Below are 25,202 nucleotides of genomic sequence, written 5' to 3' on the forward strand. Positions count from 1 at the left end.
ATGCAGACACGGGAAGAATGTGAAACTCCACACAGGCAGTTGCCAAGATTGGAGTCAAATCTGGGTCCCTAGTGCTGTGAGACAGAAGTGCTAATCACTAAGTCACCGTGCCACCTCAAAAGTGATGTTATATTGTTGGGTGTTGAGAATCTGACGTACAGATAAGCTGTGGCAGCTAATCCTTTGCCTACAATCCCAGGGTTGGGGGTATTAGGTTCTAAAACATTTATTTATGGAATGTGGGCTTCACTGACTGGGTCAGCATTTATTGCCCATCCCTAGTTGCCCTACAGCTGTGCTTTTGCATTCTTGATCTGATGCAGTCTATTTGATGTAGGTAGATGAACGATGTTATTCGGGATGGAGTTCCAGGATTTTGATTCAGAGAGAATGAAGGAAAGGCATGCTCATCATCTCTCTCGTGGAGCAGTACAGTGGAATATGCTGTTCTTGCTGAAGTTCATCTTCGTTTTGACTTGAGGTCCAAGGTAAAGCTGGATAAGTGGTGCCCATGCTGGGTCAATGTTTGACAGATGAAAACTGTAGATTCAGACTCTTTAAGCTCTGAGCAGGAGAACTGACCTCAAATGGCATAACAATGAACTCTGAAATGGCAGAATAGACAATGAAGTGGGTGTGAGGTTTGAACACCTAAAGTATGTTTTACGTCATTTGTTCAGCCCTTTCAATATCCAGACACTTTGTCTTGTAAGTTTCAGGAAGCCAGAGAAACCTAGTGTTAAACCCCAGATAAAACAACTATTAACTACTCCTTAACGTATTTAACTTGGCAACATGCCTCTCCCAAGAAGATTTTATAAACAGGCAAATATACTATATTTACAAGGGATTGGAGGGTTACAGCTGGCTTCCTGATATGCTGTCAATGTCAGCTCTTTTAATCAACCACCCACACAGAGAAAGAAATAGGCATCTTGTTTGGTTAAAATGACCCCACTTCCCCCATCCTCAAGTTCTCTTTAAACTCTAAGCCGCAAGCAGAAACATTGATTCATGTGAGGAAATTATGCAATCCAGATTCATATGAAGTTTGCTGTTTGCATTGTGGGAAGCTACATTCATGGCCTCTGCATTACAATTAGGTCAAGCCACAAATCCAGCAGATGACTGACATCCTATTTAGATATCATAACAAGGTGCCCAAGCCATCTTTGTTCTATAAACTATAAATATAATAAACAGGCTTAATTTTCAAAAGGTCAGTTACTGAGTAGAGAATAATCATGTCCAATATGCTTAACCTCAACTGCCAAGAACTTCAATCAAGATATCTGCACTATAAATTCATTTAGTATGTCTGCTAGAAATTACAGCAAAAAACACCTTTTGTGCATCTTGTGTTGGGGCATCACAAACACTAATTTTGTGAATTGAGAAAAACTATAATGCTTCTTTTGAGGTCGTTTGATCATCAGACACCATTTATTATGCAGCTAATTCCTGGCTATCCTATTAAATGCAATGCAATACTGACATTAGAATATTGAGTGAATACAACAGCATGCTATGCAAGTGTCTGATAAAAGTCCAAATCCCAAAATACTTTTGCTGATAATTCCCCTTGCCCCCACCCCCCACATTAGTTTGTTGAATTTAATTTTAGATTTGTATATACTGTATTCAGGAGACTGAATAGGATATGGTGAGGATATATGCACTGATATTGCAAGACATTTACAGCTTAAGTTATGCACTGATATGAAGAGGAACAGCAGCATATATGGCCTAAAAGTTACTCTGCTAGACGGAAGACATAGGACAGACCTATTAATGTCTTACTAGTCATTGCATTAATATTCTTGGATACATCTTCCACACTCACTGATAATCACCTACTATATGCTCCTCTGGACGCGTTAAGCACAGGTCTCATTCTGGCCACTTCTTAAAAAATTCATTTGTAAGATATGGGTGTCACTGACTTATTGCCAACCAAAATGACCCAGAGGGCAAGTTAAGAGTCAATCATATTGCTATGGGTCTGGAGTCACATGTCGGGCAGAGCAGATAGGGACGACAGATTCCTTCCCTAAAGGATTCATGAACTAGATAGGTTTTTCTGACAATCAGCAATGGTTTCATGATCATCACAAAACTCTTAATTCCAGATTTTTATTGAATTCAAATTCCAGCATCTGCCATGGTGAGATTTGAACACAGGACATTACTTAATTTCTGGTGGTGATACCACTAGGCCACTACCTCCCCATTTGATGTCCTGAACTTCTAAAACCTTCCAGGAATAATGCAAAACAGCAACATTGACCCTTCCATAAATTCGCCGAATATCCACGCTACACACTTGCCTTGTCCTTCTGAACAAATGTTTTCTTACAGTTCCCTTGAATAATATTTATCCCTCAATCAACACCACCATAGTCACTTCACTGTTGTGGGAATTCGCTGTGCCTTAACTAGTTGCTATGTTTGCAACATTACAAGTGCTTACACTTCAGTTAAGGGTACTTTGAGTGTAAAACACTTTGAGACATTATATAGTCATGCAATTCCCTGTATAAATACAAATGTTCCTTTTCAGTATTAGTGTATGAAGTACAAACTCTAAGTCCAGCCTTGTGCTTCTCTGACTCCAAACCAAGTAGCTAGAATGCAAGAATGCTAAGTTCCAACAGCAACAGGTGAATCTTCAGAATAATGCTTTCCAAACATGCTTCTTCATCTGCATGTTCTTATCATTTGGATCCCTTGGGTCTTCATCCCACAGGAAACATATTTGAATTTCCAGTTAACAATGTTTCTTGTTGTATTCTAGCTAACTCGTGATTTGCCTCTCAACACCCCCTGCCCCAATCTGCAATCCTTAGTGGGTGGGTATCTTTAACTTAGGTTGCAAAGACTAGAGCAAGTGATCAGAAGGTATAGCAGGACCAGATCTAATAATATCTGGCTCCAGTTCTTCTAGCTCATGAAGAGGAAAGAAAAAGGAAGAGCAGTTTGAATGGATTGCAAAGTAATGTCACTTCCTGCAGAACTCGTGTGAGTTTCATGAAATTGCTTGCAGGCAGTTGGCATGAGCCAAGTAGGATGAGATTGAAAATAAACAAAATGTCTTTCTAATCCTGAACAGGCACCTGACTTATTTCCACTTCTTTGGCACTCCTGTCTACCAAAGATTGTCTCCTTGAAGAATAATGACATTATTAAGAAACAATTCATGATGGGTGCTGTGCAATTCTTGGTCTTGAAATAGCTATATATTCAGCCAGAGTAATTGAGAATTAAAATTACTAAAGTTGTAAAACATGGATTCTTTATAATCTCTTTTTTGTCAGACTTTCTCTGCTGGTTCTTGTGTGCATGGTAACCACAATGAACAAAACACAAATATTAGCTAACTAACCTGTTCAGAGATGTTATTACACACCTCTTGATTGCAGGTCTCTTGGCTCAGCGTAGGGACAGAATCACCACATCACAAGTTACATTTTAAGGAACAAAATGCAGTTATTTTATTGTCAACTTGTTCAGAGATGTTATTATGTACCTCTTGAGTGGTGGAACTTGAATCAAAGTCTCCTAATCCAGAGATTGGGGACACTAACAATATGTCATAAGAACCCTTGTAAGGAATAAAATATTATTTCCATTTTTTAAAAATCAATCTGTTCAGATATATTATGACACACTGAAGATGTGATGTGATCCCATACATTGGGGATCAGAGGAAGGGACACTACTACTGCACCATAAGAATTCTTATAAGGAACAAAATACTCAATACAATTTTCAATATACTAAGGTGTGATAATACGTGCCTGCACTAAGCAATTAGATTCTAGGCAAAACCTAGAATCTAATTGTGAATTTAATAACCTCAGTCTGAACAAGACTTTGCCACTTCTCCTTAGACTTGGTGTGCATGTTCCAGATGTCTATTTATGAAATGTTTGAGATGATTCAACTCATTAATAAATGAAAGCCATTCTTGTTTGACACAGCATGAGAACAGTTTTATTTAGTTTACGTATTCTTGAAATGTTCAACTGAATCTGCAAAACCTTGTCATGATCTTGGTTGAATTTCTTTCTGCAACTGATGGGGACATTCCCACTCTGTACTGCCATCCATTGACTGTATTGTCTTATTTCAAACAATATTCCATTACTTTGCCAGCAACATAATGCAGCAGTGAACTGCTCTTAAGTAGCCATGACAGATATCATGCTGCAAGCAAACTGCTGTTGTATTCCAAAAACATGTGTAAGGTTAATTCCTCTTAAAGGGGCTATGAGTCTTTAAGTAATGTAATTGAAGATGACATTTTATTCAACCACAAATTAATGTTTCTGCTTTACCTGTACTTCTAGAAGGCATCTGGTAAAGTTCCACATGAGAGTCTGTTAACTAAAGTAGAAGCCCGCGATATCAATGACAAATTACTGATGTGGCTCGGAAATTGATTGAGTGACAGGTGACAGAAAGTAAATTGGTACTCAAATTGGTAAGATGTAACCAGTGATGTCCCTCAAGGATGTGTGCTAGGTCCTCAAATATTCACATTGTTTATTCATGATTTAGATAATGGCATAGAAAATCATATATCCAAATTTACTGATGACACAAAGTTAGGTGGCATTGTAGACAATGTAGATGATAGCATAAAATTATAAAGGGGTAATGATAGACTGTGAACGAGCAAAACAGTACAGATGGAGTTCATTGTAAGCAAGTGTAACAATATCCAATTTGGACTGAAAAAAGCTGGATCAGGGTACCTTCTAGATAGTATCATGTTAAATATAGTATATGTCCAAAGAGATTCAGTTATTCACAAACAGGTGCAGCCAAAGATCAAGAAGTCTAATGGAATGCTAGTCTTTATGTCTAGAGGACAGGAGTACAAGAATGCAGGAGCTATACTAAATCGTGTTTAGACCCTATTTGGTTTATGACAGCAGATCTGGGCACCACATCTTAGGAAAGATATATTGGCCTTGAAGGGACTACAATAGAGGATTACAAGAATGATAGCTGAACTTCAGGGATCACATTATGAGGAGAAATTCGACAAATTATACCCTCTTTCCTGAGAATTTCAAAGGTTAAGTGGCGATCTAACTGAAGTCTTCAAGATATTAACAGGAAAAGACAGAGAAAACAAAGATAAAATATTTTCACTGGCTGCGGATTCTAGAACCAGGGTGCATATTTTGATAAATAGGGCCAGAATGTTCAGGAGAGATGTTAGGAAGCACTTCTACACACAAAAGATTTTAGATGTTTGGAACTCTTCCAAAATGGCAATGGATGCTGGATCAGTTATTAATTTTAAATCTGAGGTAGATACATTTTTGTTAAGCAAAGGTATTAAGAGACAGGTACCAAATGCAGGTAAATAGAGTTAGGTTACAGATCAACCATGATCTCATGGATCAGGCTTGAGGGGCTGAATGGCCTACTTCTGTTCCTATGTTCCTAGTTAGGTTTTATGGCCTTATTATGTTAGTGCCATTACATGTTTAGGGATCCTGATAATATCGCAGCAATCCACTAGACCAGTAATCCAGAGGCCCAGGCTAATGCCCGAGAGCCTTGGCAGCTGGTGGAATTTAAATTCACTTACAAAAAATTCTGGATTGTAAGCTATTCTTAGTAACTTTGACCATGAGACTAACTGGTCTGCTAACATTATTCAGGGAAGGAAATCTGTTTCCTTACCTGGCTTGGCTAATGTGTGAATCCACACTCTCAGTAATGTGGTTGACTCCTAACAACCTCTGAAATGATCTAGCAAGCAATTCAGTTCAAGCGTGATCAGGAATGAGCAACAAATTCTGTCCTTACCAATGAAGCCTAAATCCAGTGGAAGAATATATAGATAGAAGTTAAGTGGACTGCCAGTTTATGTCCACTCTGCCAGTTTATGCCTGTGCAGTGAGCAATTTATGAAGAAACCAAACTCTGTTATGACTTAGCTATAGAACGTCCCACTCGTTTACAGTCAGCGCTTCACAATTGTGCTCTGCCTTTACTAAATGTGGGAACTTTCATCGAACACAGACACTTACCTGATGTCCTGGCCTGGACGGGCTTGTGTCAGAATCCTTACTTCCAGCTCTTCTGTGCCCTGAATAAAATAAACTGTAATTTGAGCCACAAGTATCACCATATCTTGTTATTCGTAAAGCATTATTGATGAGCTCTCAATGACATTCTGGAATGCGGCATGTGGAGCTCTCAGTGAGCTGTAATTTTTAGCCATACATTATGGCTTTTGATTTCTCTGTAATGATCAGATACATTGCATTGTAGACGTTGTCAGCAACGTCCAGAGAATAAATGAGATAATACAGTGAAATTGATCTCTATGCTAGAAATTAACATGCGGCATTCTTTCTGCTGTCATATAGTGTTACATTAAAATAAAACAAATGGACACAAAAAATTGAAACATATAATTTATGGAATTTACTGAATGGAACAAACTACAACACACCGAAAAAAAAATATATTTGTGGGCGTGTGTGCATGTTTCCTAATAAGAAAAAGGAATCATAAGCTTGACTGGCTACTAAAATGTAAGCACTGTTCATGGTGCCTAATAAAGAAGTTTAACAGCTATCTATGAACTTACCATGATTAGAAGTACATCATGCTGCATACATAAAGAATATCAATATGAAATGAACATGGCAATATTGAAAATCTATCCTAATCCTCAACTGAAAAGTTTTTGTAAATCAAAGAATCCTTGAATCCTTTACTAATATTTTTCTACCAGTACCACATACTTGAACAGAAATGAAATCTTCAAAATTTACTTACGTCATCTGACTCCCTAATCAGCTCTGTATCTTCAACCTGCACAACTGCATCTGCACCACAAGGTATTGGAGCCCCTGTTGTTACCCGCATCACCTGACCAGGCATCACTGTCTGAGTTGGCTGCAAAAACATGCAGGAATAAAAGAAAATCATCTTTGAGATTATTAGTCAAACTTCGAAAGCTTAGAGTGAGCAAATAATAATGAGCAAATATAAGATGCACAAAAAAAAGGGCAGATTTTATGGTCAGCAGTGAATTTCTTGCCACTGATTGCAAAGAAAACAGCCTACAAAGATTTAACAATCTCTATGTCCTGGTATTTCTTCTTCCCAGGGCCTGTTTGGTTGGGCATGAAAGGAATCAGGTGGAGAAGCAACCAATCACACAGAAGTATTCGCATTGACTGCAAGCCACAAAGTAAAACCACAGATTGCTTTTACTTCTGACTTTATCTTTTCGAGAAAGTGAAAGAAATAATTGGGACATACACATGGGATTAATGCAGAAACTGAAACATAACAAACAAAATTGAAAAAAAAATTAAAATGCACAGAGGTTTTGTTCATCACAATGGAGAAGTGTGATGTTAAACAAGTATACATTGGGCAGTTTTATGGAGGCAACAGGACTTACAGCGAACAGCTAGAGAGAGAGAGCTATGTTGCCTTCTGTGAGCAGGTCCAATAGTATTAGATGCCAGAGAGCTTGGTCTTTTGTGGGATCAAGACCTAGCCCACCTTAGGATTGTTTTGCAGAATCTGGCTCTGCTTTTGCTCAGCAGCAGAGATCGTGGCTGTTGCTCAGCTGACACACACTGGAGATCAATAATCATGAAGCGACACAGGCCAGAGGTAAGGGATGGTTTAAGCTTTCAGAAGATAGAGGTTATGAGGGTGGAAAGTGTATGGTTCTGGGTTTTGCAGCAAGGACAGATGCCCTTCTGAGCATCAATACTCACCTGCTCGCCAGCCTGTGATTCACCAATAATGAATCGATCACCAGGGCCATCAGCAGCTGTACATAGTTAAAATACAGGACAGACATAATAAAAGCTGTTCAGATTGGATATGTAACTTTAACAGTTGGAAAAACAAGTATTATGTTAAGCTGTTTACCTCGCACAGCATAGCCATCCTTCACTGATGCTGGGAAAGGTGGCAAGTTGTCTTTTGCAAACACATCCTGTGCTAAGACTCGCCCCATGCCATCTAAAACACAAACAAATAAAACACCATTGTGATGATACTATGTCTTTAACAGGTGCATTTTGTCCTGGCTTTTTTTTAAATGAATGGAGTTTGAGATAGAGGTGGTGAGCAGTCTGTTCCCAACCAATGAAGTTAACAGCTGTGAGGCCTTGCGGTTCTTTTTTAAAGTTGCAACAACAGAAGCAGCATGAAGAGGTGGGGTCAAATTCCCACAGAACCAGAATTTGAGTTTGACTTTCAGGAGTTGCTGGGTTCTTGAAACTGGATGTGGAAACTGTTATTCTTCTTTCTGTTGCAGTTTGTTGGGTTCTCTCCATGCTGTTAGAATTGCATGTGAGGCAACCTATTTTACTGAATTTTCTTTTGTCAAGGGTGTATTTATAGGACGTTACTGTATTAGAACAGTTTTTGTTTAATAGTTAAATAATCTATTATTTTGCTAAGTTTTATAGTACAGATAAATTATTCCAATGCTTCTTTCTTTCGCTTATATTTTAACTATAGTGTAAGAATAAGGTGCGTTTTGCTTCAAGCCTGGTAGTTTAACTCATCAAATTGCACCGGAACACAACACCTTTAAAAATTTTGCCTTTAAAAGAAAAGAAATCATTGAGGTCTAGGCTATCCTCTAAATATATTTTGAGATGTTTGGTCTGGTCCATAACACTATCAATGAAGTTAAAAATTACAAACCACCAGGTTATAGTCCAACAGATTTACTTAGAAGTACAAGCTTTCATGGTTCTGTTCCTTCGTTGGTAACTAGTGGGGCAGGATCATAGGACATAGCTACCTTATGAAGGAGCAGCACTCTGCGCATTTAAATAAATCTATTTTACAAATTACAAATATAACCTGGTGTTGCGTGATTTTTTAACTTTGCCCATCCCAGTCCACACTGGCACCTCCACATCATGGCTACTATCAATGAAGTCACGGAAAGTGCATCCAGTCAGAAATTCCAAAATTTGAACACTATTTCGTTATCCAACCCTTGTTTACTGAAGTGGTACCGTAGCTATTACAAATGGTCTAGTTACCAGGAAATGAAGGAATGCTTCCTACTGGCAATGGTTGCCAATGATTATTATGGAAAAATGCTCTTAGAGCCAGGCAGGTTTAGACTCAACCATGATGTCTCTTGACGCTTGAGACTGGGTTTTTCACTGCTAACTTCCCCAAAACCAAGCAAGTAAAGAAAAATGATGTTGAAGCTTCCAACCTGAACATGAATTTTCCTCCCTCCAATAGGGCTGCAGCTAGCTAACCCTTATCCAAATACTTCATGTCTGAAACTGTTCCCTGCTCCACAACACCTCCTCTGAACCCCAATGCACATGTCACCTGAAGAGAAAGGTATTAGTAGAACAGGGCTAGTGGTAGAAAGGCTCAAAAAGGGGCATTGAAGGAGTCTCCTTTCCCCCCACTTGGTGGTCTGTTGAAAGCCTTGGTCTCCAATATGTTGTTAGGAATCCTATGATAAATATTTCATGATGTCTGATCCAGAAATCCGGGTCTTGAAGTATGGCAGTAGGTACAAATCCTGCTCAAGTCTGAGGAACATCTATACAAGTTGTCTATACAATCATTGTGAAGGAGATCATGCATCTAACCAAACAGTGCATGTTAGACTATTCGTATCAAGTGCCATTGCGCTCATAGTTAGAACATAGTTGGAACTGACAAATTCCTGTTGTTGAAATGGGCTAAAAATAAGAAAGAAAATTCAGTTTCTTTACAGCCTTTATTTTAATTTTCAAGAAAAGGAGACACCAGTCTGAACTTTAAAAGTAGACATAACAGTAGAAAGTCTAAAAACAGGTCTCTGTGCCTGAGGATAAACGACATCAATCTGAAGTCTTCTGTCAATGTGCTTAAAGTGAATATAAATGATTATTGATGTTTTTCATCAGACTCCGATTCACAGGATGATGAGTCCAAATTTAAACAATACAAAAAAGCATTCAGCTGACTTACTAATCATATCAATGATACCAACAAACATTACACATTATTTAAGGGAAGTGAGTTAAGTGCAGTGCATCATGTGTTGATAAATTGTCTCTCGCTTTTTAAAAGAGGACATTATCTAACCTACAGTAAAGCTAAATGCTTACACCCTCAAAAACTGTAATATTTACTATAAACCAATATTGCCAGTAAGGGAACTGAATACACAGCTAACCAGAGTTGAGCAAGTTGTCTTGAAGTCCTTAGAATGCTTTTTGATCTTCTTATTCTGCATTTAGCTTATGTAAAACACCACTTTATTTATATTTCAGAAAGCAAAAAGCTGTCCAGAGAGAACTAATGCCTCACCTGTTACTAATGCAGATATAGAGAGAATAAAGCAATAAACTTTAATAGCCTGTACAGGGTTGAGATGGAAACTACTGCTAAATTCACTGCTGCTTCTTCAGCAGCTGCAGCAGAAAATTAGGTTTCTAATTAAAGAAGGTTTTCCTTCAAGTTTCACCATTAATCTGTTGCTCCTTGCAAAATAACTCCTAAGGGATACAGTATACACTGGCTTCAGGCAAAAAGCCAAATGAATTATGGCAGATTGTTAGAATGAAATGTTAACTGGATAGAAATCTAATAAAAACGCAAGTAAAAAAATGATTTGATGTTGTTCAATTTATAGTCCACTTGAAATCGCTACAGTTATGGATGATTTCATTCCATTGCATGGTGCAAATAAACATTTTTCTTAGTAAAAGGTTTCTAAAGAACCATGGATGCTTCAATTCTGTTGTGCATACGACTTATGCATGCATCCAAGTGGGAAGAAAACATCACAAGTTTAGATACTGAAGGCAGCTACTAGGTTCCACAAATTCAATGTTTTTTTTTAAATTAGAATAATTCACTGTCCTCCTTTTAATGTTCTTCCTCAGACCTTCATTCTATAACATGATGTCCAGTTATTTAACTTATGTATAAACTCAACTTCAATGGCATTTGCCTACTTCTTTTATTCTCTTTTATTCACTTCCAACTTCAACATCTAAAATATAGGCTTTGGCCCTCTGCTCATGACAACACCACACATGGACTGCAGCAATTCAAGGCGGCAGCTCATCATCACCTTTTCAAGAATAACTAGGGATGGACAATAAATTCTGGCCAAGCCAGCGATAGCCATCTCCCACAAGTGAATAAAATAAAAATTATGCAGCTGCTGCTTTGCTGAACTGCGCCTAACTCCACCTTTGATGTCTCAGTCCCTAACAAACTCATTACGTTTGGTCACTCATGGCATTCCCTTTGAAATGCCTCTCATCTCCACCATATTATGTCCTTGGGATGCAGATTTTAATAGAATATGGCAGAGAACCGGTTTAACCAACAATTGCCAAATCTGGACCTCTTAAACACTATTGGGTTCTTCTCTCATTTGTTAAAAACACTATTCATTATTCCAGAATCATCCTGGAATGCAAACACTGCCTCCAGCTTCTTTTCTCTCTTGCAAAATATCTCTTTCAAAAACCTCTCTTCTTTGCCTTCACCAAAAAGTGGAAAGAGCTCATGGAATACTTTGACTCAAAGATTCATAAATCTAATCAGCTGTCTCCATGCCACTCCTTACCACTAGCCCAAATGGTCAAATTTTCTTTATTGATTCCCCTGCCTATTTGTCAAACTCTTATCTTTCTCTCCTACCTTGCTGAATACCTCTCTGGGCTCATTTTGTCCAACATTGCCTGTCCCCTCATTTCTATTCCCACTAAACCGATTATCCAACCTCCCTCTTTCTGACTCCCATATTGATTGATATTGTAAACAGTATACTTTCTTCAGGTGTTATCGCACGGTTCTCTCAATCTGCCATGCCACCCCCTTCTTCTAAAAACAAATACACTTGTCTACACAGTATCTGTAAACCAACATCCCATTTCTAACCGGCCCTTCCTCTCCAAAGACCTTGAATGTGTTGTCGCTTCCCAAATCCAATCCTATCTTTCCCAGAACTCGATGCTTGAATCACAGAAGTCAGGTTGCACCCCCCCCACCCCACCACTGTACTGAAACAGCTCTCAGTGAAGTCACAAACAACATCCTACGTGATTGTTAATCCTTGCCTTTCTTTACTTGCAGCCTTTGACATAGCTATGCTCATCCTCCTCCTCCCAACATCATCAGCTGGATGGGGTGTTTACATCTGGCTCCAATCATACCCATTTAATCACTACCACAGAATCACTTACAATGGCTTCTCTTACCACTCCCACCCTATTACCTTTGATCTGTTCCAAGAATCAGTCCTTCACCTCTTATTTCTCAATGATATGCTTCCTCTTGGCAATACTGTTTAATTGCAGAACGTTATTCACATTCATCTCTATCTTACCACCACCTCTTTAACTTCCCTTCTGATGTCAAATTTGGAAGCTGCTTATCTGACTAGTAGAGAAGCAGAAATATCCCCAGTTAAATAATCAGAAGAACAAAGCTGCGGTTTTTGGATCCCACTCCAATCTCTGTTTCTCAACTAACCATCCCATCCCTCTCCCTGATAATATTCTGAAATCAAGCTGGTCTATCTGCAACACTGGTGTCACAGTTGATCCTGAGTTGAGCTTCCAACTTCATGAAGACCACCTGTTTTCAGCTCCATAACAATACCTGAATTGTCTCTGCTTCAGCTCATCTGCTGTTGAATTCCTCATCACTACTTCTGTTACCTCCAGATTTGATCATTCCAATGAACTCCATGCTGGCTTCCCGTACCTTCCATTCCACAGACTCGTGGTCACTGAAAACACTGAAGCCTATGTCTTAACTTGCAGCAAGTCCTGTTCCCCTGCCACCCTTGACTCCCAGAAGATCAATGTCTTGATTTTGAAATTCTCTCGTTTAGTTTCAAATTCTTCCTTGGCCTCCCCCTCCCTTTTCTCTGTAGTCTCTTCCAGCTTCAAACTCAACCCCTCACCCGTCAACTCCAAAGATAGATCTGAACATCTAAGTTTGGCTTCTTGTGCATCCCCGGTTTTAATTATTTCAACATTGGTGGCCTTGCCTTCAACTGCCTCAGCCCCAAGCTCAGAAATGTTCTTGTTATACCTCTTTGCTACTTTACCTCACTTTCCTGCTTTAAGGTGTCTCTTAAAATCTGTATCATTGATGAAACTTTTGGTCGTATGATCTGATTTCTTCATTTGTGGCTCAGTATTACATTTCCTTCCATTCTGCATCTTAGGATCTTCCAATAAGTAATATGAACATAGATGCCAGGAGTAGATATAGGCCACTCTGCCCCCCCAAACGTGCTCATGGCTGATCAAATTATTCTATATTGCTGCCTACCCATAAAAATCCCTTTGCTTCCTCACTTATCAAGAATCTATCTGATCTGCCACTGCAATGTGGTTTTTTGCCTCCAGCAGAATATTTTTAGCCAGTGAGGCAATACTTAAGGCCTGGGAGCTGTGATAAAGGCTAGCGTTAAAAGACAGAAAAAGGTGGAACATCGCCCAGAGTTATCCAGAAGCTTCAATGGCAGGGATTTCACTTTATTATCTGCAATATTAAGCAGTGTACTTATGAAGGCAATTTATTCAATCTTGCAACTTGACTTTAAAGCCAGCCTTTGTTTGAGGTTGGACGTTAAGTCTGCATCTGACAGGATTATTAAATATTTTTCCCCAGGACAGGAGAAATGTGTTTGTTGGTTTGGTGAACTAATGAATTAGTCCAAGAGCAAATTTAGAGAGGAAGCATTTTACAATGGAAGCACTAGGTTTGTAGGTGCAATAAATTGAGCTGGCAATTCTAAAGAGATTCCCTCTTATAACAGTAAGCATTCCTTCAGATACTCTGAAAGAGGTGTACTTATATTACTTTTATTCTGTTCTAAATGTAATTTTAATTTTCTTTTGGGGACTCAACACATAAATGAAATAGTTTGAAGTTCACACAGGGTTTCAGTCTTTCAGTCATGCTTTTGCTGTCAAATTAAAATTCCTTATGAGCAACTTCCCTGTGAACTTTAAAGTTTTCACTCAGTAACATTCAAACATGAAATGATCCCAAAAGTTAACACAGGATGGTGACAATGTAGTAGAGAATATTAATAGATCTTTTTATATCGTGCATTGACAATATTGTCATGTACAGACCAAGTGTATGTGCTTGATGAACACAGACTCAAACAACAGCAAATTGTTTTTAAACGATAAGCTGAGGGGAGGGGGCTATTCTGCACATGAACTAATTGTTGTGTGTTTCAAATGATGTACCCAGTTTACCTAATTTCAAGGGATTAGTAGAGATCAACTAACATGGACGTGAAATCCATACTCTAAGTATGAAATCCACAATCAAGTATTCTTGATTGCACTCAGCCTTTTTCTGCACTAACATTCTTTTTATTCATATACATGAATACGTGCTGGGCTAGCATTCATTGTCCACCACCCTTGAGAAAGGGAGGTGATAACTTCTTGAAACACTCCACGCCATTTGATGTAGACATCCACAATGCTGTTCAGGAGGGAGTTCCATGATTTTGACCCAGTGATATATTTCCACATCAGGGTGGGGAGTGCCTTAGATGGAATCTTGCAAGTGGCAATGCGCCCATGATACTAATATCAGCTGTTTCCTACATGTTCACCTACTGACACACTTGACTCAGCACATTTGCCAGAACCAAGTCCAGAACAATGCCTCTTTTTTTTCATTCAGTTGCAAACGTGAATACACTTCAGGATTTCATTCCTCACTCTTCTTCATGCCTTCGTTGACACATTCTTGTATTAGAACACTTGATGAATTGATTGGTTTCATGTTTTTCCTCATAGACTTTGAATCTCCTGCAACCTATTGAGAAAATTTCAGGACGCTCCAAATCTACACTGACATTCATTTCGGTGAGGCCATCTTCAGATGGCACGTGACAGAAGTCTTTCTGATGTATTCACTCACCAAGAAAGAATGGTAGAGCTGCCAATACATTCTTTTGAAGATAGGATTCCCTCTTAAGTTTCATCAAATTTATTTCAAACCAACAGTCCCAATTTTGCCCTTTCTCAGTTGTTGGCTTCTGGAAGTAGTTATTTGCATTTTAAAAACTTGCCCCACTATGAAAAAATCTTTATCATAGTGAATTGTTGATCAAAAGAATCTCTCAACTCTCACTGAAGAATTATCTCCAAACCAAGATTTGGAGAAAGCGCCTCCTCTTCCAGTTACCATGAGGTTTTCAAATAAGTTATACATCTTTTATATCTTTTATGGACACAATGTATTTGACAATAATAATTTGATAAACAGAACATTGAGTTAATTGTTAGTTGATTAGTTTCTCTTTCCAATATGAAAGGTCTTTTAATTACATTCTCAGGAATCAACTGTTAAGTGATAAAATCACTGCATTATGGATTCAAATTTAAGCCTAGACTCAAAACAGTCCTTCATGGTGAGACTTTCTCATAGTTTAAGATTGAGTGTTTCAGTACTTGCAATGTGGCCCATATGATTGTTACAGAATACAATGTGAAAATGAAACTGTGAAGTGATAGCTAGTCTTTTAAAAGCTTGAGTTAAACTTGTGAATATACAATGTGACAGCAGTGAACATTGAGAAGCAAATGATCTCTACTGTATGTGCTGTATATGCATGAGTAAAGTTCATTTATATGTAAAAGTGAACCCTGACCTATGGCTATACACTCTCTCACCTTTCATAATGTAGAGGTCAACCTCTAAAACTCCAAACTCTTTGCATTTCCCACCTTTGAATCACTGCGACAGCAAAGCAATGCTTGGATGTGGATTTCAACCTCTCCAGAATGCTACTCATGTAAGAGTCAATTCCCTACATTTTTAATTAAAGATTTAGTCTCAGGAACTCAACTTCTACACAAGTGTACACATTTTTCAAACACATTATCTTGAGGTTGTTTGGAAAAGGACAAGTTTCAAAGTATTGAGACTGGATTTGACCCAGAAAATTGGAATCAAAGATAGACAGCTAAAATATGTAACAAAGCTTTAAAGAGGAGGCAGCATTTAAAGAGGATCTGGTTTGGAAGCAATCTACTTATATTTCTGCAAAGATAAAAAAAAAGTCAGCCGAACCAGTGGTTCCTGGATCATGAAAAATGCAAGATGAACCAGGTAAAGGTGTTGTATAGACTATTGTCAAGTTGATAATGTGAGAGAGAGCCAGACTGAATACAGAACATATTTTTACAGGGGACGCGAATGGTGCTAGTGAGGCTGGTATTTGTTGCCAATCCCCAATTACCTTTGTATTGATTGACTCCTGAGGCCATTTCAGAGGGCAGTTATGAGTCAACCACATGGTGGTTCTGCAGTCACATGTAGTACTTTAAGTAAGGAAGGCAGATTTCCTTCCTTAGAGCAGAGATGTTTAAGAGGAGATTTCACAAGATTGTTCAAAATTATGATAGGTTTAGGTAGAGTGAGTAGAGCGTCATTGTCCAATTTATAGAAGCATTTAAAACCAGAGGACACCAATTTAAGGAATGGGCAAAAGAACCAAATACAATATTAAAAAAAAGTCTTGCTTACATACTCGGATCTGGAAGACATTGTCTGAAACAGTAGTCAAGGCAGATTCAATCAAAACTTTCTAAAGGAAATGAGTGAAGGGGGAAAATGCAGGGCTGTCGAGAAGGTACTGCGTATATCTTTACTTAGATTTCTCTTGCAGACAACTAGCATGGAATTGAGGCCAAATGGCCCATTCTACTCTAATTGTTCTTTGATTCCATATTAGACCTGATAGATTTTATAATCAATGTCCATCTAACAATGTGAGATGAGGGTTTATATATTGCCAAGTTCTTAGCGAAGTTTGAGAAGATTTGTAGCTCAGGTTGAAGTTCTGGATGTAGGTTTGCTCGCTGAGCTGGAAGGTTCATTTCCAGACATTTCGTCACTCCACTAGGTAACATCTTCAGTGGACGTCCGGGCGAAGCACTGCTGATAAGTTCTGCTTTCTTTTTTTGTATGTTTGGGTTCCTTTGGGTTGGTGATGTCATTTCCTGTTCTTTCTCTCAGGGGATGGTAGATGGAGTCTAACTCAATGTGTTTGTTGATAGAGTTCCGGTTGGAATGCCATGTTTCTAGGAATTCTCGTGCATGTCTCTGTTTGGCTTATCCTAGGATGGATGTGTTGTCCCAGTTGAAATGGTGTCCTTCCTTATCTGTATGTAAGGATACTAGTAAGAGAGGGTCATGTCGTTTTGTGTCTAATTGATGTTCATGTATCCTTGTGGCTAGTTTTCTGCCTATCCAATGTAGTGTTTGTTATAGTTCTTGCACGGTCTATGTAAATGACATTAGTTTTGCTTGTGGTCTGTATCAGTCTTTCAAGTTTATTCGCTGCTGGTTTAGTGTGTTGGTGGGTTTGTGGGCTATCCTGATACCAAGGGGTCTGAGTAGTCTGGCAGTCATTTCCAAGATATCTTTGATATAGGGGAGAGTGGCTAGGGTTTCTGGACGTGTTTTGTCTGCTTGTTTGGGTTTGTTACTGAGAAATTGGCAGACTGTGTTCATTGCTAAGTTCCTAAAGTTTGAGTTTAGGCTTAAATTTAATCAATTATGCATTGACTTTATCATGTAACAGTTGATTTCTGAGAATATCAGCACATAGAGCCATACAGCATGGAAACAGACCCTTTGGTCGAACTCTTCTGCAATAGAGTCCTATGGAAATGAGAGTTCGTAACGTTATTACAAATGGCACTGGATTCAATAGCATGGGTCCAAATATTCTGACAGTCAGATAGTCATTGCTTGCAAAACCTCAGAAGCAGCAGACTTTGTGGGAAATGCTACAGAAATTTAAGATTCCACGGTGGCTTAGTGGTTAGCACTGCTGCCTCACAGCACCAGGGTCCCAGGTTCGATTCCAGCCTCGGGTGACTGTCTGTGTGGAGTTTGCACATTCTACCCACTTGGCACCCTCAATCTATACCTATTGTACATCCTTACCCTTTTACAACAGCTGTCAAAGCGGGCATTTAAATCTCAGAACACAGCACACCGACAATAAAGGGATGCATGGTTTGACTGTTCTGTACTATAGGGGAGCAGTTTGATTTTGAAAACTCTTCACATTTCTGAAGGAGTTAGAATTGGAATTCTGGTGGAGCTGAGAGCTAATAGAAAGAACAATAGGAGCGAGTGGCAATCTGATGGTGAACACCCATCTCAGAATATCCAGACCATGAAACCTACCAATCACTCTCTGAAAGGCAATGAGTTTAAACTTAAACCTGAACTGTAGCTAGCAAGCTTTAGATTTTCATTTCTTTGCTTTTTTTTCTGAACATTTGTATTGGCTTAACTGAAAAGGTGATGGTAAATCTTATTAGGCAATAGTTTATATTTCATAAGATTAAGAAATGACTTCTTCACCTTTTAAGACACTTGTTACAAAAATAATTCTCCAAAAATATTCATCATATTAATAAATATTACATTAATTCTACAGTGGTATTAAAACTGTTGTTAATCTTTGAGATTCATATGCTAATATGTGGTCAATGTTTAAAACAAATCACTGCAGTACAACCCGTTAACATACATCTCAGCAGAACCTCAATGTTATCAAAGCATAATGATTTTTCCTGTTGTCAAAACTAAACAGTTTTCCACCTTCCAATTTTGAAGACAATTTAGATGTCAAATTGGAGCAAAGCCCCCAGAAATCTCAAGATTCCGTGTGAGATCTGAATAATAAAACATCTATTTTCCATTTTCATAACAGAGTAGAAATATACAGACTCATAGGTCACCTCATTAGAATCCATTAATTACTAAAGGATGAATTATTGCCAATCTTCATGGGCCAGCTAGCACTCAAAAACAGTAAGTCAGTGATTGGTAAAATGATTAATGTACTCTGTACAGCAGCATAGATAACTAGTGTAAAAGCTTCAGAAATTAACAGGGCTTGTTGTAGAATTTAATTATTTAAATTGAGTAGTGAACAACGAAGTAGTGAGGGATAACCCTTAAATAGATTGAAACTTTGTTTTTCAAGGCAACTCTTCCATTTTCCTACTGGTCAAGTGTTATTCAATTGCAACTTTCTTCTTAAACTTTCTCCCATGACAGAGCACCAGATGCCAATCTTCCATCCATTGACTCAGAAAGGCAGTCAACATAATCAAAGGCCTCTCCCACCCTGGCTATAACCTCTTCTATCGGGCAGAAGGTACAAACGTTTCATAGAATGTACCAACAGATTCAAGAACAGCTTCTTTCCTGCTGTTATTAGACGTCTGAATGGACTTCTCAAATTTCAAATTTAATGTCGACCTCACTCTTTGTGCACCTTCCCTGCAGCCGTAACATTGTATTCCTCGCTCTATGTTCTACTACCCCTCTGCACTTTGTATGGTGTGATCTGCCTGTACTGAGCACAAAACAAAACTGCTCACTGTACTTAGGGACATGTAACAATAATAAATCAAATTAAATAAAAATGAGACTGACATCATTTCATACTCTCACCAACGGCAGCACAACAGAGTAGAGCCTAACCTATGTTCTCCAACAAATGTTCACCACCCCACAATGATTAAATCCATAATGCAGTTGTCTCATATTTAGAGCAATGTAATAACTTTTTGCTTTTAGGATCATGAACTCAGATCTCGTCCAAATCAATTTACTTCCTTCATTAATATTTCAAATTCAGCAATTGTAATCTTTCATTAATTTTCTTTGAGTATTCAAACTGGAGTAAATGGCAAAAATCTGATTAGATTAGATTACTTACAGTGTGAAAACATGCCCTTCGGCCCAACAAGTCCACACCGACCTGCCAAAGTGCAACCCACCCAAACGCATTCCCCTAACATTATGGGCAATTTAGCCTGGCCAATTTACCTAACCTGCACATTTTTGGACTGTGGGAGGAAACTGGAGCATCCGGAGGAAACCCACGCAGACACGGGGAGAATGTGCAAACTCCACACAGTCAATCGCCTGAGGCGGCAATTGAACCCGGATCTCTGGCGCTGTGAGGCAGCAGTGCTAACCACTGTGCCACCATGCTGCCCACTAAAAGGGCAGCCGTAACAAAGGAAAAGGGGCTCACTCTGGCTGCTAGTGTGTATTAGCAACAAGATACACTGCAGCAACTTGCCTAGGTTTCTTCAGCAGCACCTTCCAAACCCTCAAGCTCCATGATCTAGAATGTCCAAGGCAGCAGGTTCATAGGAACACAAGCAGCAGGAAGTTCTCCTCCGGGTTCCATACCACCCGACTTCGACATAAATTGCCATTCTCTCATTCCTGTTAAATCAAAATTCTAGACTGTTCTAACCCCCCCACTTTGGAATCACTTTTGTCAAATGGACAGGGCTGTCTCATGAACAGTGCTCATTACTACCTTCTTAAGGAAATCTAGGGATATGCAATAGGTGCTAGCTGCGCCAGAGACCCCACACATGTCCTGAAAGTGAATACTTTTTAAAACATGCCCAAGGTGCTTAGTGAAGTAGTCTAAAACGGATGCAAGGGTGAGGATAATAAAATTCAACTGGCAGCTCTCCCTTCAGGAGACTCATCTGTCTACGATGATATGATGTACTTTTATGACTTCAGCCAATTTTATGGGCTGCACCCTTCAGCATATCACAAGCTTGTAATGGATGTGCCTTCTCAATTCATTGACTCAGAAATATCACTAACGTTTTTCCAAGCTATCACTCAATAGTTTCTTAAAAGATTCCAGGGCTTTCATCTCCACAACTTTTACATGTTTATTTCAGACCTTGATCAAGGAGAATTCCTCAACATCATTTCTAAATATGCATGTATCTGGTTTGAAACTATGTCCCTTTATTTTTAATTTAAGTTTAAAATAATATTCCATATTCATCTCATTAATTCCTTTTAATCTCTGTAAAAACACCTCTCTGATAACTTCTTCCCCCAGTTTTTTTCTTATATGTAGGCCCTTGATGCAAGGATTCAGCCCTTGGGCTCTTTGTACTTCCTCCAATGCTTCTGTATCTCCCTTGTGGCTTGATGACCAGAGCAGTATACTGTACCCATGGTGTGGTCTGATTAGAGTGGCCCAAGGTTTGAACAGGTCTTCCTTAAGACTTGGGTTCAATCATTTGCTTATGTTTTTCAACATTCAATTGACACTACCCTTTCTTATTTCAGCAGCAGCAGCATCTAGGAGGTCAATTTTCCACTGAGGGAGACTTCTAGAAAAGCTGGGCGGTTTGATACTCTGGGATACAGATTGGATAGTAACTGCATTGAGAGAGTGACATAATGATGCAAAAACCCTAAAGGTGTAAGTGGAAATCACAATAGCATGGATTGAGACATGGTAGCATGGGATGGAGTGACATTTGAGGGTGAAGAAAGTAAAGCACTTAAACCTCTGACTGCTGAGGAGATACGGGCATAACCTCATTGCAAATTTAAAGTACAAACCAGGCTTAGTTGTTGGCACACCTTCCCACCTCTGTTAAATCTGGCAGGGGATAGATTGAAGGTGGACTTGGATCTTCAGTCAGGTTTTGGGCCAGTTATGTGGGAAGTGGAGCTGGATGCAACACAAAAAAAGTGGATAATTCTAAAAGAATGTATTTTTTGTATATCCCAATGAGAAGTAAAAAAAAATCATTCTAATGAAAAAAAGCCACAAGGACTATATGTAGAATTACTTAGATAACTTGCGCACCAAAAGAATTATACTTAATCTTGCTGAAGTACCAATACTCATTCAAATATGGGAAAAAATACAAAGCATTAGAATAGGGAATGCAAAGGTTACTCATCTCCTAAGCAAAGTAAAACTATATGTTTTCTTGGTTAATATGAGTGTGTCAGAGTTCTTTCCAGTTCCATGACACCAAACATTCTATTTGCAAGCTGTTGACACTTTTAATAAATATCTAAATCAGATTATTCCGAAGACTCAGTTTGTCTAGTGAATATAAGGCATCAAGTTTGTCTCGTAACCTGACGAGCAAAGGCTTTGCTTTCCTCTGCGTCGCTACACTGGAGGGAAAGTAGAGATAAAGGATCCAAAAGTTTGAACTGAGGTTTTTGATAAAGACTTACAGCATGACGCATTGTCACAGTTCCAATGTTCCTTGTTCAGAATTTTAGCTCCATTAAGCTTTGTCCAAAGCTTCCAGTTGCTGTGTCAAAGACCTCTCCCAAGACTTTCATCTTTTGACATGTAGATGACATGAACCCAAGATCATGGTTGAGGCTGTCTTCATGGGTATGGAACTTGGCTATCAGTTTCTGCTTGGCAATTCTACGTTGTTGTGTATCCTGAAGGCCATCTTGGAGTATGCTCACCTGAAGATCGGAGGCTGAATGTGCTTGACTGCTGAACTGTTTCCTGATGGGAGGGAACACTCTTGTATGGTGATTGTTGCAGCCTCAACTGTGACCTTGGATTCATGTTGCACTACATGTAACCACAGCATACTGTTCAGTTTGTAAAATGTTCCTTCCTGTTCTGTTTTGACATCATCACCTTCATAACTTATGATTTTTCTACCTAAATTTGTTTGTACAGTTTTGGATTACTTGCTGCTTTGGATAGACCTTCGTCAAGCGACTCTTATACCTATCATGTTATTCTAGCCATTTGGTTTGTCTCTAGCACCATGTTATTTTTGATTTTTTATAAGTATCTCTTTACCTTAATTAATCAGATCATAGGTTATCCCTTTACTTTCTGTTCAGTTGTTCACACTTTACTCACACCATTTGACACTCTTGATCATCTGCAAAGACTTGTTATTTAGCTTGTCAACATTCCATCATATCATTTGTATTATCTTTTGACACTGTTAATTACCTAGAATTATCTTGCAATGATCTTTTCACCTATAAATTGTGACTGTGCACTTCATAACGTGATGGAGAAGTGCTCAGAAAGCTTGTAATTTTGAATAAACCTGTTGGATTATAACCTGGTCTTATGAGTCTTATGTGTTCCCACTAGGGTGAAATATGGGAGCAATAAGCCAAGAGCAACATTGGAATTTTTGCAATATTCAAGACTGATAAAAATGAAGAGAGTTTTTAACAGAATAAAGGAAGCAAATCAATGGAGGACGTAATGGAGTACAGAAAGTGCATAGAAAGCAATGAGAAGACAAAGAAGGGACAAGGTTAGTGAGAATCCCAAGGTATTCTACAACTATTTCAAGGGGTAGAGGTTAACCTGGAAAGAGGGTCTGTGCAGCTCTTGAGCAGTTTGACATAGGGAGTGAGGAGTTATTGGAGGTTTTGGCAGACATAAAAATGGACAAATCCCCAGGTCCAGATAGACTGTATCCCAGTCTACTGCCCAAAGAATAATACATGGAATATGATAGTAAATGTGTGAGCTATGCACAAAAGATTTAATGTTGTGTTACACAAGCTTGTGATTAGAATCTTAATGCTTCAATGCACTTTAAAAATGGTGCAACTATGAATTAGACTTATAAATGACTGAAAATGTAACTTTCATCAATAGGCTACAAACCAAAGCATTCAACCGAACATTTCTTTCAAAAAAAAGCGCAACAAAACTGAAAAGGTTTCTCACTGCATTAATACAAAGTTATGATTTTGAAAAGACAGATGAACAACATGCTGGGTGTACTACCCCAGTGATATGCGTCATTCACAAAAGCTGTAGGAACATCTAGTTCCTCAGTAGGTTGTGCGCTCAGTGTAAACAAGAAATGTTCTTGCAGATAGAACTGCACGTTCTTCTCTTCCTGTACTGTAACAAGTCCAGGACCCCCTGTCAAAATCTGTTCTAACCTAAAGCCAAACTGGGTCTGTTTAAAGAAAACAAATAAATTTAAAATGCCATGGTATGATAGATTTTATGCTAGGGCTGTAAGCTGTGATTCTGATGGAACTACTTTATCGTGCTTTGCCAGATATTTGTGCAGTTATGGAGGCAATTTGTTTTTGGATCAGACAAAGCATTGCACAGGTCTGCCATGAGCAGCATACTGCATTATCATAGATCATCTGGGCAAACTTATTGTTAAGTGCTCAGTTCTAGTTTTATTAATCCCTTGTTATATTAATGTTCATTTATTTTTGTCTGAATTACTTTATACAACAACCTTGGGAGCAACAGGCTTGTTGCTATGTCATCACATAAACTGCAAAGAACATAGCTTCTTTTTAATTGAGGTACAGTGCATTCTGACACTCGTTGTTCAGTACCAACTGTGATTATTACATCTGGCTCCTCGGTAATCTGATGAAGAATGGATCAACCAAGCAACAAAATGCTGACAGCTTTAATTTCTAAATGCTGCTTAATGATTCCACAGAGAAGCTAGAGGCGCAGTTTCAAAGTTTTGGCAGTAAGAGACCAAAGAGAAAAGACCTTTCTTTGAGCAGGAGAAGAAATTGCTGTAATGGTTTAAGATCTGGAAATTTGTCTAATGCAGGTTTAGATCATTCGACAATCTCTTCCTCTCTCATCACATGTTCATGTATCGGCTCAGGACAGGCCAGGAGAGATCAAAGGTAGAATATAATTATACTTTAACTGTTTCAGGATAACAAAATAATTGCAGCCATGCTTTGGTTCATTTCTCAGGACATTGCCTTGACTAATTAGTGTCAACCTGCCTGGTTTAAGATTGAACCAAAGTTTGGTAGTTAACTACCAGTCATCCTCAGACTGCTACATTATCATGGCGATGTCTCAACCAAAGTCAACTTGCCAATTAATCAACTTTCTCCTCTCACACGGTATAAATGTTGTTTTTCATTCGCATTGGTCAGGCTTGTGTATTGTCCTCATAAATACAAGACAAAAAGCAGTATTCAAGTTTTTTACTACCTAATGACAATCGGTAAACAGATCTTTCTTAGGGTGCACTGGATTTTAACTGATACTGTAAGCATTTGCAATGTCCATTACTTATACTGAAGGAATATAAATTCTAGAATGCAAAGGGTGCTATTTCCTCAAATACAAAACTGTTATAGAAGGTCAATCAATAAACTTTGCTTCTCGTAACCTTGTTTCTTTTGAAGTGTTGCAGGATAAGACTTCTTGACTAAGCCTGCAACTGAAACAATAAGGCTGGTGAATTATGCCCACCATTCATTACATCTGTCTTGTGATAAGGTTAGATTAATGGATGAGTAACATTTTACTGGTAGGTCTGCTCTTTAGTCTTACTGCAAAAAGT

General features: G+C 38.6%; 1 protein-coding gene across 24 annotated transcripts in view; it reads right to left on the minus strand.

The window, feature by feature from the left end:
• The window catches only part of LOC140476464 (gephyrin), a 538,995-nt gene that overhangs the window by 83,388 nt on the left and 430,405 nt on the right, over positions 1-25,202 (minus strand). For 13 of the 24 annotated variants that reach the window (XM_072569115.1, XM_072569120.1, XM_072569118.1 and 10 more), the window contains 5 exons: positions 7,924-8,016; positions 7,767-7,822; positions 6,808-6,960; positions 6,617-6,637; positions 6,051-6,109 (listed from right to left, as the gene is read on the minus strand). In XM_072569115.1, coding sequence (XP_072425216.1) covers positions 6,051-6,109; positions 6,617-6,637; positions 6,808-6,960; positions 7,767-7,822; positions 7,924-8,016 — 382 coding nt within the window. The remainder of the gene's footprint in view (positions 1-6,050; positions 6,110-6,616; positions 6,638-6,807; positions 6,961-7,766; positions 7,823-7,923; positions 8,017-25,202) is intronic. The other 11 variants (XM_072569111.1, XM_072569114.1, XM_072569125.1 and 8 more) reach the window with 3 other exon arrangements.

This window comes from Chiloscyllium punctatum, chromosome 4, assembly GCF_047496795.1.
Source record: "Chiloscyllium punctatum isolate Juve2018m chromosome 4, sChiPun1.3, whole genome shotgun sequence".
Taxonomy (NCBI): domain Eukaryota; kingdom Metazoa; phylum Chordata; class Chondrichthyes; order Orectolobiformes; family Hemiscylliidae; genus Chiloscyllium; species Chiloscyllium punctatum.